We start from the raw sequence: 18,866 nt of genomic DNA, 5'->3' as shown, positions 1-18,866 counted from the left end.
TTAACTTTTACGAACGTTCAAAACATTTCCATAAACTTCTTTGATATTCTTTGTGGATACAGTGACGTTGTTTCCCTTCTTGTATTCAAACAGCATTACATGCTGAATGTGTGTCTCGTCGTGTTCCATCACTATGAGGGATTACAGTATACTAAACTTTATACATTATATAGGCTACACTAACGTGACGTTTAAACGATTCGTTTAACTATGGTACGTGATGTACGTTTCTTGAAGGGTGTGTTACGTCTCTGGTCGTTAGTTAATTTTCCGTAAAAATTATTTCCGAAGAAACGTTAGCGATACAAGTCCTTTCTTAAATAAAACTGGTTTATTCTCTCTGAATACAACTTTGCAATACACTTAATTTCCACAGTCGCGCTATAACAAATGCTATAATTTACAACGAACGTCTCATGTGCTCGACTCAACTGTCAATTACACATTGTTGCCGTCACTCCTTGGCTGCTTATATATACAAGACTACCGCATATCTAGTAGCCTCTCGAAACTTCAGGAAGGGACGTGAAAGTTCGAGAATATGACGCGTTACTAGCGTCACGTGACCGCCGCTGTCGTAACAGGTGGTTAATGAAAGTGTTCCAAACGCGACATTAATTTCTTGACGACCTAATCCTAAGATATTAAATAATCTTTCCTTTAAATAACATATTGTTTAATGTTTCTCCTTTTTATTACAGAACATTCCTAACTTACCTTTAGTACATTTTGTAAACCGTGATATAATTTCAGTTCTATATTCACTATTTTAAGATATTATAGTATAATACAAGATAATTTTTATGACTTGATACCTGCTTTTTTAACATGACTGTAAATGTTACTAATTGCGTGTATAATTTCGTGTTTTATGCATTGGTTCACTTCAATAGGATGGAAAGGGTAGCTAACGAGGATTACGAGTTGGGGGATACGGGTATTAAAATATCTAAAGGAACACTTATTCAGATTCCCGTCTACGCCATCCACCACGATCCTGATTATTATCCACAACCAGATGTGTTTGACCCAGAAAGGTTTGTTTTAGTATGTTATTGAACATGATAGCATATTTTTTTCACTTTAGTTTTAGGAAAAGTTACGAAACATCCATATAATTATATAGATAGAGTAAACCTAATAGGTGTTTAGCCTAATCTTTCCACTTCTGCTGTTCTGTGTATTGATGGTTTACCAATACATTTTTAATAATTTTCACTAATTTACAAATCAAAAATATTTTAAACTATGTTCAGATATATCATTTAGAAAATTTTAACCGTTGTCTAAAGTGTCTTATAACCAATATTTATAGCAGGGAAATTTGTATTATATGTTGTTTTTATGTACTTTAACTACTAACTCAGATAATCTATAATGATTAATCATACTCTATGTTAGATTTTAACAATATATCTAGAGCTTCTGATTTTAGGTTTTAACAGTGTATTTATGGCTTTTGAATTTAGGTTTCAACATCATATCTAGGGCTTCTGATTTGAGGTTTCAACAGTCTATCTATTGCTTTTGATTGTAGGTTTCAAACATGTTTAGGGCTTCTGATTTTAGATTTTAACAATATATATATATAGGGCTTTTGGTTTTAGATTTTAACAATATATCTAGGGCTTTTGATTTTAGGTTTTAACAGCATATCTAGGGCTTTTGATTTTAGGTTTTAACAGCATATCTAGAGCTTTTGATTTTAGGTTTCAACAGCATATCTAGAGCTTTTGATTTTAGGTTTCAACAGCATATCCAAGGTTTTGGATTTTAGGTTTCAACAGCATATCCAAGGTTTTTGATTTTAGATTTCAACAACACATCTAGGGCTTCTGATTTTTGGTTTTAATGGTGTATGTATGTATGGCTTTTGATTTTAGGTTTTAACATCATATGGAGGGCTTTTTGATTTTAGGTTTTAACATCATATGGAGGGCTTTTGATTTTAGGTTTTAACATCATATGGAGGACTTTTGATTTTAGATTTTAACAACATATGGAGGACTTTTGATTTTAGGTTTTAACAACATATGGAGGACTTTTGATTTTAGGTTTTAACAACATATGGAGGGCTTCTGATTTTAGGTCTTAACAACATATGGAGGGTTTTTGATTTTAGGTTTCAAGAGAATATCTAGGGCTTTTTATTTTAGGTTTCAACAGCATATGTGTGACTTTTTATTTTAGGTTTCAACAGATTATCTAGGTTATTTGATTTTAGGTTTTAACAACATATCTATGGTTTCTAATTTTAGGTTTCAACAGTGTATCTATTGCTTTTGATTTTAGATGTTAACAATATATCCAGGGCTTCCAATTTTAGTTTTAACAGTGTGTCTATGGCTTTTGATTTTAGGTTTTAACAGCATATCTAGAGCTTTTGATTTTAGGTTTTAACAGCATATCTTGGGCTTTTGATTTTAGGTTTCAACAGCATATCTAGAGCTTTTTATTTTAGGCTTCAACAGCATATCCAAGGTTTTTTTTTAGGATTTAACAGATTATCTAAGTTATTTGATATTCGGATTTAACAGTGTATCAAGGTTATTTGATTTCAGGTTTTAACAACATATCTAGGGTTTTTGATTTTAGGTTTCAACAGTGTATCTATTGCTTTTGGTTTTAGATTTTAACAATATATCCAGGGCTTCCAATTTTAGTTTTAACAGTGTGTCTATGGCTTTTGATTTTAGGTTTCAACAGAATATCTGAGGCTTTTGATTTTAGGTTTGAACAACATATTTAGACATTTTGATTTTAAGTTTTAACAGCATATCTAGAGATTTTGATTTTAGGTTTTAACAGTATATCTAGAGATTTTGATTTTAGGTTTTAACAGCATATCTAGAGATTTTGATTTTAGGTTTTAACAGTATATCTAGGGCTTTTGATTTTAGGTTTTAACAGTATATCTAGGGCTTTTGATTTTAGGTTTCAGCAACATATCTAGGGCTTCTGATTTTAGGTTTTAATGGTGTATGAATGGCTTTTGATTTTATGTTTCATCAAGATGTCTAGGGCTCCTGGTTTTAGTTTTAACAGTATATCTAGGGTTTCTGATTTTAGGTTTTAACTGATAAAGCATCCCTGATACATAAATATCGATATTTTCCCAATAGAATCTGGTTATTGAGTTTAATTTAAAACTTGTTTATTGTCGGATATACAGGGTATAATATTTATGGTACAACGCTTCACCAGTTTAGTGTGGCATCATCAGGTATGTAATTGTTAACCTGGTAAAACGTTGTAACCATACATATTACATTATAAGTAAAAATAGGGGAATAGGAACGTCAAAAATCTACAGAAGCAAGTTGAATCAAAATGAAAAATTTTATTTTCAAGCCTACAACTAGAAACTCTAAAAAAATAAACAAACGTGGCTGGAAATAGTGTCTACATTATTTTCTCAAGGTACAAAGCCCTATTTTGGCTCAAAGTCTGTGGACTTACAAAGCTCGAAAAAATCGAGTTTCGATACCTGTGGTGGGTAGAGTACAGATAGCCCATTGTGTGGCTTTGTGTTTAAGAAACAAACATACAAGACTTTAACATAAATAGAACTATATTTTGTATCAGTTATTACTCCCAATAAGAAAGCACACTCAATATAGTATTGTTACGTCTCTGGTCGTTAGTTAACTTCCCGTATAATTTCTTTCCGATGAAACTTTAGCGACACAAGTCCTTTCTTAAATAAAACTGGTTTATTCTTTCTGTATACAACTTTGCAATACACTTAATTTCCACAGTCGCGCTATAACAAACGCTATAATTCACAACGAATGTCTCACGTGCTCGACTCAACTGTCAATTACACACATTACCTCCTTGCCGTCGCTTCTTGACGGCTTATATATATATACAAGACTACCGCATATCTAGTTGCCTCTCGTAACTTCAGGAAGGGACAGGATCCTTCTAGAAGTTCATGACGTGTTACTAGCTTCACGTGACTTCCGCTGTCGTAACAGTATTAAATGTATAAATTTCAAAAAACACCGATTTTAATGTATCTACATAAAATTGGAAATGAAAACACTGATTTTAAGATATCCAAATAAAACCATGAAACAGTTAAAAATAAACACCATTTTTTTAGAAAAAATAAAAACCGATAAAGAGAAGCCCTAAATATATCTCAATGTGTGCATTGCTATTAGGATGTTTCTTACAGCTACTGTGACTGTTGCTTCTGCTGAGAAGTTTTTCAACATTGAAATTAATTAAACCCTATATGTGATTTTCCGTGTTTCCATAGCGCCCATGCGGTTGATCACAATTTCAAACAAAGGGAATACTGCAATAAAGTTGTTCGAAAATATGTAACAATAATACAAAAAAAATAAAAATAAAATTTCAGACCTTAATCATCGAATAAAACGCACGTGAATGCGAAAACTAGTATTTCTGACAAATTATTTTCTCGACAAATTTATGTATTGAAAGGAAATAAAATATCAGAAATTTGTCGCAACAGCCTGAAATATTGGAGTGAATGTAGACAGAATTTTAAAATATTCTGCTTCAGTTACAGGTTTGCTTAAATGGTGATTTTGACTTTTAGTACATAATAAGGTCAAGCCATCCTCCCCTCCTCCTCCGTGGCTCATGCTAAAAATCGGGTTTCAGTGCTTTGCGCTTAACAACAAACAAATACAATTAAGTTTGGTTTGGGTTTCATTATTAAAGATTAAATAATGGGACTATTTATGAAATGTTTTTCTTACCTTATCTGTCTGGTGTTTTGACCAGATGAGTAGATACACCTTTAAAAACATCAATAATATCATACATGAACTGTATTCACTGTAAAATGGAAGAAAACAACGTACAAGTAAACTGTAAAATGTATGCTAGATAAATATAAATAATGAAAATAAAAATCACGGTAAATAAAAATACACGTATTGTTTTTTAAGAGTTTCGATACGGACACAAAGCGATATTGACTGATATTTTACAGTGGACTAATTTAAAATTAAATCACGGTCGTAACATCTTATATCGCGGTTCTACAGTAATGATAATGTTTGTTGTTCCCTTTATTTATTGCTTATATCTTCACTACATTTTGGACCCCCCCCCCAGTGTCTGCGAACTTACAACGCTAGAAACCGGGTTTTGGTACCCGTTTTGGGAGAGCACAGGTATCCCATTGTGTAGCTTTGTGCTTAACTTCAAACATAACAAAAAAGTCACTACATTTTGAAAAACGTGATTACGGTTGCATTTTTAGGATGTAGCATTTGTTTCACGTTTTTCAGATTATTCTCGCTAATATTGACTTCCGATCAAAGCAAGCTACAGGCCGGTAATGAATATAGCTAGTTGAATAATACTGTTCTCACGCTCTTATATACGTTGTTTTTGCAGTTGGTTCATTTTCGACATGACTTTATAAGAACGTAGTCATGGTAACAAATGCTTGATTTTGTCCAGAACAAATCGTAGATATTTATACATTTTTCACAACTCACCAAAATAATTTTTAAACATATTTAAGCTGATCATGGGTAAAAATATAAGAAAATCACGTGAGCACAAACAGCTAGAATTTATCCATATTTGGAAGCATCAAAATTTTCTCCTGTTGCTAGAATCCCGCCTTGGGGATTCTTTTTGTTCAAAATGTGTAATTAGCTAACATATTTTTCCAACCTTGCGGACCTTTCGAACCGGAACACGTTTTTTTATATACATAAGATCATATGCTATTAGATATTACTAAGAGTTAGCCCAATTAGACGGAATGATGAAATCATTGAACGTATTTCTGGTTACAACTTGATGTTTCACCACAAGTGGAGCAGTGATCTCTTGATTTAAGTCTCATTTCACATTAACATTCATTCTCCTTAAAGCTTCATTACAGTTCATCCTTAACCCTACATTACAGTTGATCATTAATCCTTCATTAGATTTAGAGTTCATTTTTAATCCTACTTACAGAACAAAAATTTCAGTTTTCACATAGATACCACAATTTTGTAATACGTGATGAGCTGAAGAAGGAGAGCCTACTCTCCTAAAGTTAGTACGATTATTTTCTTTTGTTAACTTACGTTTTTATCTCATTCTTCGTGTTTTGGAATATCATGAGCCTTATTAATGTAATGCCAAGTCTTATGAACCTGTGTTCTTCTATTCGAGTTCAATAATTAATGTAATACGAAGTCTTATTGACCTGTGTTATTCTGTTCTGGTTCAGTAATTAATGTAATGGCAGGTCTTATTTTTTCTATTCTGATTCAATAATTAATGTAATGCCAGATTTCACGGACCTGTGCCCTTCTTTTCTGGTTCAGTAATTAATGTAATACCAAGTCTAATGGACCTGTGTTCTTCTATTCGGATTCAATAATCAATGTAATGCCAGGTCTTATGGACCTGTGTTCTGCTATTTGGGTTCAGTAATTAATGTAATACCAAGTCTAATAGACCCGTGTCTTTCTATTCAGGTTCAGTAATTAATGTAATACCAAGTTTAATAGTCTTGTATTCTTCTATTCCGATTCAACAATTAGTGTACTGTCAGGTCTTATGGACCTGTGTTCTTCCATTCGAGTTCAATAATTAATGTAATGCCAAGTCTTATGGACCTGTGTTCATCTGTTCGGGTTCAGATTCGCACAACACTGGATCCTACATAATCTTTAACACAGAATTAAAACCTGTAAATGGCAAACAATTACTCTTGTATTGGAAATTACGTAATTAAAACTAATATATTTAGCTTAAAAACAGGAATTAACACACATCTAATGTGTATTTGTGAATATACTTTACCAGAAATCGTAATTAACTTTCCACTAACATACGTAAAAAAGTTGTCTTGAATTTGGTGAACTACATCTACAACTTTGGTTCAAGAAATAGTTTGAAGGTGTGAAGTTTCACGAACTTTGACATTATTAATAAGAATGGTGCTATTTATATGAAGTTATTCTTGTTCAACGTTTCTTCGTGTAGCACAACATATCTATTTACAATTCGTAGAGCTGTTTAAACTTTTAAATAATAAACAAAGAATTTACTTTGTTAAATTCTTTTTAAGTAAGCCCTCCAGAAACATTATTAATACACTTGGAACGTAAGCAAAATCTACATAACGGGTTAACTGTGCTGTGCCCACCACGAGTATCGAAACCCGGTTTTTGGCGTTATAAGTCCACAGACATACCGCTGAGCTACATGGAGGTGGGGAGGGCAGTTCATTAATTCCATCATTAAGAAATGTATTTCAGAATTATTGGACATATTTTAAAGTTTGGTTAAAGCTGGGGGAAAAAATATGGTTAGTAACCACATATTATAATGCTTAGTAAACGTACATCTTGATATTAATTAACCCTTGTCCTATATAACCTTATATCGTAGCACTAAGTAACTGTATATCGAGGTGTTACCTTATATCATAATGTTTAGCAGCCATGTGTGGTTGTGCTATGTAACTATGTATTTGTGTTAAGTAATCATGTAACCTAGCCTTAGAAAAAAGTTTAGCTTGGTGTTGTAAGAAATATATTTTCTTACTTCAAAAAAAGATGTTACTAAACATTTGTAAAATAAATTCACAAATGTTGTTATCAACTACAGATTCCTCCCAGAAAAAAAGAAAGACCGACATCCCTACTCTTACATCCCGTTTGGAGCTGGGCCCAGAAACTGTGTGGGGATGAGATTTGCCCTGATGGAAGCCAAACTTTGTCTCGCCCAAATTTTGAGAACCTTCCGCTTCCGCGCATGTGCAGAAACGAGGGTAACTTAATAGTTTTAATATTTCTTATCAATGACATGTTTTTGAGCTTTGTCCCGATAAACAATTAGAATGAATACTTCATTGTTTTATGTCTAGTACAAAATATGTATGTACACACATAGATACGTACATATGTACTCACATACACACATATATCATCGTGCATAGTAACTATATATCTTGGTGCTAAATAACTGTTGATTTGTGTGACCCTGTATAATAGCATTATGTAACAGTAAAGAGTAGTGTTAAATAAGCATATATCATAATACTTAGCAGCAATATATGTAGCTATACATTGTTGTGTTGAGTAACCATATAACAACGTAACTTGGTGTTACAAGAAACATCATCTCTTATATACAGTTTATAAAATCACAAACTTTTATTAGAGACAATAAACGTATATACACGCAGCAACTCCATGGTTCAGAGAAATCCGAAGTAGGATTCTCAGGATGTTTAAATCCACCTTATTAGCGAGTATGTCCACTTAAGTGGTTACCACAATTTAAAATGTACCCTCTATTTGCAGCTGTTTATAAATTCCCTTAACAGGACGTTTCACAACTGATTCACACCAGATGGGTTCTAGAGGCCCAGAACCATTATGGCTTATTTGTGATAGAAAATAAAAATGTAAAATAACGTAGGCCTTACAACTGTCGCCACGATTTCGTCCATGAAACGTACAGCGATAAAAACGCCAATTTTAATAAGGTACAAAAAAAAACGTCAATCGGAGCTGTTTTTTTCCCCACTCCAGAACACCATCCTCGATTTTGCCAAGTTCAGGTAATGTTCTATCATTGGAATTTTAAACCATATCTGTAAAGTAAAAGGATCGTAATTTCAGGAGGAAAAAGAGCCTACTCCACGACCGGCCACCAGTTGCACACCAGAGATAGCAAAAACAGTTAAGTAATTTGTTATCAGAAATATCCCAAGAACACAGTGTTCCATTAAAGTAGAAACCTCTCTTGAACTGCAAATAAGGATTTAGGTCTACAAAAGTAATACAAAAGCCATCATCATCAGCTTCTGTTAAAACACGTAACTCAGCAGAAGACCAATCGATGCAACTAATGAAAGTTTGTCCTCACATTAGACGAAGATATATGTCTAATTAACTTGTAAAAGGTCCGAACAATGTACGATTTAATAAATAACTCATGGCAGTTGAAAGTTATAGTATAATTAATTGGCAATATCTTCTGATGAAAGCAAGCTAATTACATATATCAAGACTGAAAATTAGCTAGAAGTATGCAATACCATAAAAACATTAATTTTTATTATTGGAATGCACCCAAACATTTATAAACAAGATAGTTGTAGTATTTGTTGTTTTTGTTTCAAAAGGTTTAAAGATTTTATTGTAAGTGAACTTACCATAGAAGAAAGTTCGCCCCCCCCCAGTGGCACAGCGGTTTGTCTCCAGACTTACAACGCTAGAAAGTGGGTATCGAGACCCGTGGTAGGCAGAGCACAGATAGCACATTGTGTAGCTTTATGCATAACTAACTACAAACAAACAAATAGAAGAAAGTTCTAAGGTTGTGGATCAAATTCATGAATGTATGTACTTAGTTTTGTTGTCAAATGTATTAACATCTATTCCATTGCATGAAACCACGTGTAACAATATAAAGATCATGATGAAATAGGATAGAATTCTAAATATATGTTTTTTGTATTACTAGAAATCTCAACTATATATATATATTTCTTACTTAGTGGAGATATTTCTGGTCAGAGTTATGAATTTGCTATAGATTCAATAGAGGAAGAGGGGATTCATGATCTATAGTAATGATAAATGAATTAGTGCATAGCCTTGCAGCCCATTTCTCCACTACTGACAGAGATCTTCATGATGATCACTGATATTAATAGGATTATGGCCAAAAGCATTGATAACAACGTGGGTATTCAACTGACTAATTATAGACGATACAAATGACCAAAGTGAAGATGTGTTGGTCTAAAACAGTAGTAAACATCATCAGTGATAATTCCCTATTCTTGTCTTATGTTAAATTAGTACTTCTCATTTTTGCTTCTGTTTTTGTGGAATCAAATCTTGACATATTTAGTTATTTCATATTTTGCTTTTTAATAAGGTAGTCTTTATTCAAAATAACGACAGATAATCATAACCCGGGTTCAAAATTACTGTATAACTTCTTAATGACATTTTTGTATATATTTCAATAGTATTCTCTTCCTCATTTCTAATATTATGTGTGTTTTTTCGAACTGATATATACTAATGCTAACTTAAGATTTCACATATAAAATATGTCTGTGGTTGTAAATGATCAGCGACTTTCTCGCAGGTTGAAAACTTCAATGTTTAGTTTGGTTGGCCATCAACAGTAGACTTCATCGCTGGTTTCAGTGATTTTATTAAAGTGTAAATGAAAATGCTGGCATGAAGGAACGAACTATTTGTTCCAAAGTGTGTGTTGATTTATTTTGAATTAATAGCAACATACATTTTTATTTCGTTTTAATTATTTTTTTGTTAGGAAAAGCTAGATTTTTACATCGGTCAAGGACTTTTGCAAGCTAAAAAGGTGCCTCTACAAGTGGAGAAACGAGCGGATGTTTGATCGTTGAGAGCAATTATAAAGCTGTTTCTGAAGTGTACTGATAATAAGATCTTTTTAAGTTGTTTATGTACGTGTGGTTAGATATAACCTGGTTTCTATTACTCAGAAATCTATACAGTATAATTTCCTTAATTCTTTGTGCAAATACAATGTTGTAAGTCATTTACCTTTAAAAACATAAATTATATATAAACATGTATGTAGTAAAGTTATAACTTTACAAACCAACTTTCTGAATTATATACATCCTTTTATTAAAAGAAACAGTCAGTATTCCTAATTTGTATTACAGAGAATAAATCATTATTCACATAAAATAAAGCGTTACTACGTTCTTTCCAAAATTGAATTTCCCCTGCACACTCGCGAGTATTACACACTTTTCTTCACATTTCTAGCAAATGAACATTTCTTGACCATATAATCTGGTTATAATAGATCGTGTAATCTGGTTGCAAGGGATAATTAACCTTCATAACATCCGTACTTTAGACTACAGAAAAGATCTTCAAACAAGAATATTGCAACTTGATGGTAGAAGATAGAATGTTTCACTTACAGAAGAATATATGTAGTCTAACCTATGATATAAACAACGATTTACCTAATTATTACCAGATAAATCAACACAGAGTGACTAATGAAGATTATGCTAAAATATACCAATAACTGGTATCACTAAGCAGCGAGCTTTGTGTTTATCTCCATGTGCAGGTTTTTTCAAATGAAAAATAAAGGGAGGGGTTACGGAGTTTTCTGATTTTACCAAGTTCGTGACCACACTGATTAAGGACTTCCTGGACAGTAGAACATTTTAATCTAAAACGATAAGTGACCATCTTAAAACACCTCAAAATATGAGGTTCGCCTTAGAATTACGGATGGCATCTGGACTCCATTGGTTTTTAAACACATTATTCTAAACTATTCTTGCACCAAATTGTTTGTGGGTCCAGAATTTTGTTGGTAACCGGTTCCATAATAATATATGTCACACATACGCACAAAGACAACGTAAAAGTTTTTACCCTCAGTATTACAACTTATCCCATGACTGCTGCTGGGGTTTGCTATGTATTATATATAGAAAATGAGTGGTTTCATCCTATGTTTTAGTCAGTTATTTACACCGAGGGCTGTAACAGGAAAAATATAACATTGCTCCATACGATACAATATATAGGCCCTATCGGTAGTGGACAGTATGATAACAGATTAGTAATTTGAAGGTTAACCAATCTTAGTTCGAAAATAAAAATTTTAGTCTTAAAAATGTTTAGTAAAATATACAAGTATGGCACAACTGATTTGACAAAAAATAAATATATTGGCATCAAGCCAAGAAATTATAAAGCTTTTTTTTTATATCTTTTTTTTGTTTGTTTCGTGGTGCTGTTGTTGGTTATATAAACAAACAAGTATTAGTCCTAGTAACGCGGCTTTCCACCGAGTATATCCAAACCAGAATTGACTTTTACTTGAAATAAATAAAACATGAAACTCGCAGAGCTTTTGTGGTGCGGTTGTTGGTTATATAAACAAACAAATATTAGTCCTAGTAACATGGCTTTCCACCGAGTATATCCAAGCCAGAATTGACTTTTACTTTAAATAAATAAAACATGAAACTCGCAGAGCTTTTGTGGTGCGGTTGTTGGTTACATAAACAAACAAGTATTATTGCTAGTAACGTGGCTTTCCACCGATTATATCCAAGCCAGAATTGACTTTTACTTTAAATAAATAAAACATGAAACTCGCAGAGCTTTTGAGATGCCGTTTCAAATAATATCAACATATTTGAATAATAACTTGACAAAATTGAGAAGCATTAGAACTTAATTAAACAAATCACTAACAACATCAACCCATTGTAACTAATGACGAACACCTACTGTAAAGTCATTTGTCACCCTATTTACCCCACTAACTTGGCTTACTCATTAAATGTTTTACTACCTTCGTAAAAATGAGCCCGTTACCTATCAGAAGACATCAATATATTTAGTGAGCAAGCCGTCTTAGTGGCGTAAATAAGACAACTAAAATATTTATCGAGCAACCTGTTTTATGGTGAAGTGCTGTTACCTGCGTGAGAATAAGGAACCATATTCTAAGTGGTAAATACAGCGTGGTTTGTGTACTATTACACCATAACAATTGTTGTTATATAATAAATATTATATAATATAAACACGGCGTATTTTGGAAGAAAAAAACTGCCTTTACTTTCTCTCTTTCCCCCCAGTGACACAGCGGTATGTCTGCGGAATTAGAACTCTAGAATCCGGGTTTCGATACCCGTGGAGGGCAGAGCACAGATAGACCATTGTATAGCTTTGTGCTTAATTACAAACAAAACTTTCTCTCTCTCTCTCTTTCTCCTGCTTTTCTATTTTCTCCTTTTTCTTTTGTCGGGACAGAAGAAATGTTGAGGGGTTGATCCCCTTCGTCTATGGCCTTGAGTAACTACATGGATTTATGTGTCTTTCATCTATTATTTTGCGGTAATTGTTTCCAAACTGTATAAACTATGTGGTTCTAATTTCGATGTGCTGTTATTTTAAAATTAAAGTATACTAAAGGCATAATACTCCATAATGTTGACTTTGTTCACACCTCGTTTTGTCAGTACCACAGCTTTGTTCAACAATGTATTAAAGTTAAAGAATTAACTAAATGTCATTGTTATCTGGAATCTCATCTTCCTCGTCAATGGATTTTATTCTTTGAGTCTTACTGTGATGTAGTATTCTATTATTTGAGTCTTATTGTGGTGTTGTATTCTATTATTTGAGTCTTATTGTGGTGTTATATTCCATCCATTGAGTTTTAATGTGATGTTATAATCCATCCATTGAGTCTTATTGTGATGTTATAGTCCATTCATTGAGTCTTACTGTGATGTTATTTTCTATTCTTTGAGATTATTGTGATGTTATATTCTATTCTTTGACTCTTATTGTGGTGTTATATTTTATTAATTGAGTCTTATTGTGATGTTATATTCCATTCATTGAGTCTTAATGTGATGTTATGTTCCATCATCCATTGAGTCTTGTTGTGATGTTATAGGTCTCATTTTTATAATTTCTTTTGAAGATGTTTCAACTTGTCAGTAAAACATGTCTCTTATATTATCAAATAACAAACACACGCCCACACTTTTTACTAAGTAGTAACACTTGTTAACCAGTATGCACATAACTAAAATGTGAAAGTATCTACTGCCCTATAAAATGTTTCAAAATTGTAATGTTGATTATATGCTGTTATTGTCTGTGTTTCTTAACTTAGACATTCGCATATTAACGTATATTCACGTGGGTCAGCAGCAAGTTTACAGAATTACTACGCTGAAATTCAAGGTTCCATTCCCCATGTTGGACAGAGTGTAGCTAGTCCATTGTTTAACTTTGCCGTAAAAAGCAACAACTGTCTAAAAAGAGACTTTTTAATGTCACGCGATGAGTGCTGAGCCTGATGACAACAATTTTATTTTAAGATTAGGAAACTATTTCAGCGATATAAAAACGCGTTTTATGCTATAAGTGAGTAGATTGATTGATTGGTGAGTATGTTAGAGTAGTTGACTGATTATTGAGTTGACGAGTTTGTTAGCCAGTTTGACTGTAGTTAAATTCCGTAAATATTGAGTTTTTGTTTCTAAAAAGAAATAAAAATACGAGAAAATAATTTTGGAAAAAGATTTTGTTTGTTTGTAGTTAAGCGCAAAGCTAGGCAAAAGGCTATCTGTGCTCTGCCCACCACGGGTATCGAAACCCGGTTTCTAGCGTTGTAAGTCCGCAGACATGTTGCTGTGCCACTGGGGAGCATTTTTGAAAAAGATACAGATGAGAAAATAATTTTTGGCTTTGCATTATTTATCAAATAAACCAAAAGAACCAGCCTAACAATAGAAACAGTTGCAATACTGTTGTCAAGAGTGGGATTACTGTGGGAAAATAAATTTAAAACAAAATCAAGATTGAACTGGAAGATGACGTGCTCGAATCAAGATCGAAAATCTGGTAGAAATTACAAAGATCGAAAAGAAAGAGACAAAAAATGAGAGAAAATCAAGTAAAAGAAGAAAGATAGGAAGTTAAAAGAGGAATTACAAGAACAAGATATGAGGTTCAAATTATAATTGTGAATAAAATTGAATTTGCTTGAAGACAACATCTATAAATGTTTAGAAGATGTAGAGAATGACTATAAAAAGTGAAAAAGTATAAAACATATTCACAAAGTAGAACAAAATTACATCAGTGAAGTATAGAAAATTATAACAAGGAGATAATGTGCAAAAGAGAATCAACACCAGGATAAAACATCTGAATGTTGAGCTGGTAAATTTATAAATCAAATCAGCCACACATCTTTCTATATCTGGTTAAGAATTTCAGCTCCAAACATCATTAAGTACGATATATGGAGTATCAGAATCCATCTGATCGACGTCTGTTTTGTTACCTAAGGTTGAAGGATTGGTAAGTATGTTAGAGTAGTTGATGAGTTTGTTAGTCAGTTTGGCTGTAGTTAAATTCCATAAATATTGAATATGTGTTTCTAAGAAGAAATAAAGAGAAGAACTATTCATACGAAAAAATAAACAAGTAAGTAGTGTTTAGCGCTATTTGTGAAGTTAATCCTATCGTTAGTTTGTGACACTGTCTAAATCTAGAATTTGTAGTCGAAAACATAAAGCCTTTCGTTACCGTTAAATGGATTAGACTTTGCATTATTTTCTATTAAATAATCCAAAAGAACTCGCCTAGCAATAGCAACAGTTGCAATACTGTTGGCAGGAGTGGGATTACTATGGTAAAATACATTTTTAAAAATCAAGACTAAACTTGAAAATGACGTGCACGAAGCGAGATCGAAAATCTGGTAGAAATCACAAAGATCGAAAGGAGAAAGACAAAAAATGAGGTTCAAATTATAGTTGTGAATAAAAGTTTGCTTGAAGGCAAGCTCGAGATATTTTTAGAATATCTGCAAAATAATCATAAAAAAAAGCCAAACGTACAAAAACCCATTAACAAAGTAAAAAAAAAAGAGTAGAAAATTAGACCAATGGAATTAAAAAGGAAGTACAAAGCAACATAAATGAAGAACAAAATTACTTAAATAAAGTATAGAACAATTATTATAACAAAATAAAGTACAAAAGAGCATCAGCACCAATGTCAAACATTCGAAAGTTGAGCTGTTAATCAAATCAGCCACATATTTTTCTATATCTGGTCAATAATTTCAAACCCCAACATCGTTAAGTATGATATTATGGAGTATGAGAATCCATCTAGTCGACGTTTGTTTTGTTACTTAAGGTTGCAGGACTACTCTAGCTGCACCACTACCTCATCAAGTTATGGAATTTAGGGGATCAATTGAGAAACCAGCATATCATGATGGGAAGGTACCATGGGAGGAATATCAAGCAGATTGAAATAATTGTTCAAGTGAACGGATGGAGTAGTGAACAATAAACTATTCAACTTGCTGCATATTACATACCCACTACTACTAATAGAAAGTAATACCTTACTTTACATAGTTACTACTGCTAATACAAAGTAATACCTGACTTTACATAGTTACTACTACTAATACAGAGTAATACATGACTTTACATAGCCACTACTAACGAAGAATAGAACCTGACTTTACATAGACACTACTACCAATAGAACGTAAAACCTGACTTTACATAGTTACTACTACTACTATTGGAACGTAAAACCTGACATTAAATAGCCACTATTACTAATAGAAAGTAATACCTGACATTAAATAGCCACTATTACTAATAGAAAGTAATACCTGACATTACATAGTCACTACTACTTCTAGTGGAAAGCAAAACCTGTCATTAAATAATCACTAGTACTAATGGAAAGGAAAACCTTACTTTACATAGTCACTACTACTAACGAAGAATAGAACCTGACTTTACATAGACACTACTACCAATAGAACGTAAAACCTGACTTTACATAGTTAGTACTAATACTATTGGAACGTAAAACCTGACATTAAATAGCCACTACTACTAATAGAAAGTAATACCTGACTTTACATAGTCACTACTACCAATAGAACGTAAAACCTGACTTTACATAGTTACTACTACTACTATTGGAACGTAAAACTTGACATTAAATAGCCACTACTACTAATAGAAAGTAATACCTGACTTTACATAGTCACTACTACTAACGAAGAATAGAACCTGACTTTACATAGACACTACTACCAATAGAACGTAAAACCTGACTTTACATAGTTAGGGTCAGGTATTACTTTCTATTAGTAGTAGTGGCTATTTAATGTCAGGTTTTACGTTCCAATAGTAGTAGTAATTAAATAGCCACTATTACTAATAGAAAGTAATACCTGACATTACATAGTCACTACTACTTCTAGTGGAAAGCAAAACCTGTCATTAAATAATCACTAGTACTAATGGAAAGGAAAACCTTACTTTACATAGTCACTACTACTAATGGAAAATAAAACCTGTCTTTACGTAGTCACTACTACTAATACAAAGTAAAACCTGACTTTACATTGTCACTACTACTAATAGAAAGTAATACCTGATTTCACTTCATCACTACTAGTGGAAAGTAATATCTGACATTACATAGTCACTACTGCTAATAGAAAGTAATACCTGACTTCACATAATCACTGCAACTTGTGGAAAGAAACAACTGACATTACATAGTCACTACTACTAATGGAAAGTAAAACCTGACTATACATTGTCACTACTACCAATAGAATGTAAAACCTGACTTTATATAGTCATTACTACTAGTGGAACGTAAAACCTGTCATTAAATAGTCACCACTAATAGACAGTAAGACCTGACTTTACATTGTCACTACTACTAATAGACAGTAATACCTGACTTCACATAATCACTACTAGTGGAAATCAATATCTGACATTACATAGTCACTACTAGTGGAAAGTAATACCAGACTTTACATAGTCACTGCTACTTGTGGAAAGAAACACCTGACATTACATAGTCACTCATACTAATACAAAATAATACCTGACTTTACATAGTCACTAGTACTAATAGAAAGTAAAACCTGACTTTACATAGTCACTAGTACTAATAGAAAGTAAAACCTAACTTTACATAGTCACTAGTACTAATAGAAAGTAAAACCTGACTTTACATAGTCACTAGTACTAATAGAAAGTAAAACCCGACTTCACATAGTCACTACTATTAATAGAAAGTAATACCTGACATTGCATACCCACTACAACTAATAGAAAGTAAAACCTGATTTTACATAGTCACTAGTACTAAAAGAAAGTAAAACCTGACTTCACATTGTCACTACTACTACTAATAGAAAGTAATACCTGACTTTACATTGTCACTACTACCAATAGAACGTAAAACCTGACTTTACATAGTCACTACTACTACTAATGGAAAGTAATACCTGACATTACATAGCCACTACTACTAATGGAAAGTAAAACCTGACTTTACATAGTCACTACTACTAGTGGAAAGTAATACCTGACTTTACATAGTCACTACTACTAATGGAAAGATAATACCATAGTACAGAGTAGTTCAGTTTTAAGCAGAAATTAAAAAACAATAGTTTAAGCAAAGATGAAACATATAGACTGAACAGTTTTGAACCAATTTAAGTAAAACTTACAGAAATTGAACAGAGTATTTCCTCTTTAAGCAGAAGTTAAAACACAGAGACTGTACGGAGTAGTATTCTAACGCCTATTTAAGTATAATCATGTACAAAATGAGATTCGGTGTTTTTCGTATTTTGATTTAGACGTCACTTCCTAAACTATGTCTTACTGACGAGGTATAATTACTAAAGTTTTATGTCCTGAATTTAAGTTTCCACAGTTGTTTAGTGTTTGTCAAAGATATTAAAGTGTTCTTGTTCAAAAGTAATGAAGGTTTCTGTTTAGTGATCCAGTAATGCTAACTCAAACAATAAGAATCAAACTCTTTATTTCTTTAGATAAACAAATATTCAAAAAACAATTAAAAACTATTGTCAGTTTATAACACCAGACTTAGAAATGCCTTGAAAAACTGAAAAATCAAAATACATTTTGTATTTCACACGCGAATTTAATTGTATACAAAATATCACTAGATAGCAACAGAAGTGACAAATATAATAATAGCGTGATAGAGTTGTTCACCGATTCATTGTTCTACTTGAATTAAAATATTTGGAATGTATTTTTTTACTTGAAAGTCAAGCAATTAAATTTCTAAAGATAAAATAATGTGGAATGTTCCATTTTCGTTTTATAAATGAATTATAAAGTATTGTGAAGAATAAAAAATAAAGATTTGGAATGTTTGATATTTATGCTAGTAGCGTAATATTAAGGATTTTACAATACACTTCTAAAAATCTATATTTACATATAACACCCATCATTAAATTCATATTGT

General features: G+C 32.3%; 1 protein-coding gene across 3 annotated transcripts in view; it reads left to right on the top strand.

Moving 5' to 3' along the window:
• LOC106460260 (cytochrome P450 3A8-like) overlaps window positions 1-10,647 on the top strand; it is a 65,337-nt gene extending 54,690 nt beyond the window's left edge. For all 3 annotated transcript variants that reach the window (XM_013919947.2, XM_022386931.1, XM_013919946.2), the window contains 3 exons: window positions 894-1,037; window positions 7,606-7,768; window positions 10,300-10,647. In XM_013919947.2, coding sequence (XP_013775401.1) covers window positions 894-1,037; window positions 7,606-7,768; window positions 10,300-10,383 — 391 coding nt within the window. In that variant the 3' untranslated portion in view covers window positions 10,384-10,647. The remainder of the gene's footprint in view (window positions 1-893; window positions 1,038-7,605; window positions 7,769-10,299) is intronic.
• The last annotated feature ends 8,219 nt before the right edge of the window (window positions 10,648-18,866 follow it).

Source organism: Limulus polyphemus, unplaced genomic scaffold (assembly GCF_000517525.1).
Source record: "Limulus polyphemus unplaced genomic scaffold, Limulus_polyphemus-2.1.2 Scaffold736, whole genome shotgun sequence".
In the NCBI taxonomy this organism is placed as follows: domain Eukaryota; kingdom Metazoa; phylum Arthropoda; class Merostomata; order Xiphosura; family Limulidae; genus Limulus; species Limulus polyphemus.
The sequence above is the reverse complement of the archived record's forward strand: the minus strand, read 5'-3'. Positions and strand labels throughout refer to the sequence as shown.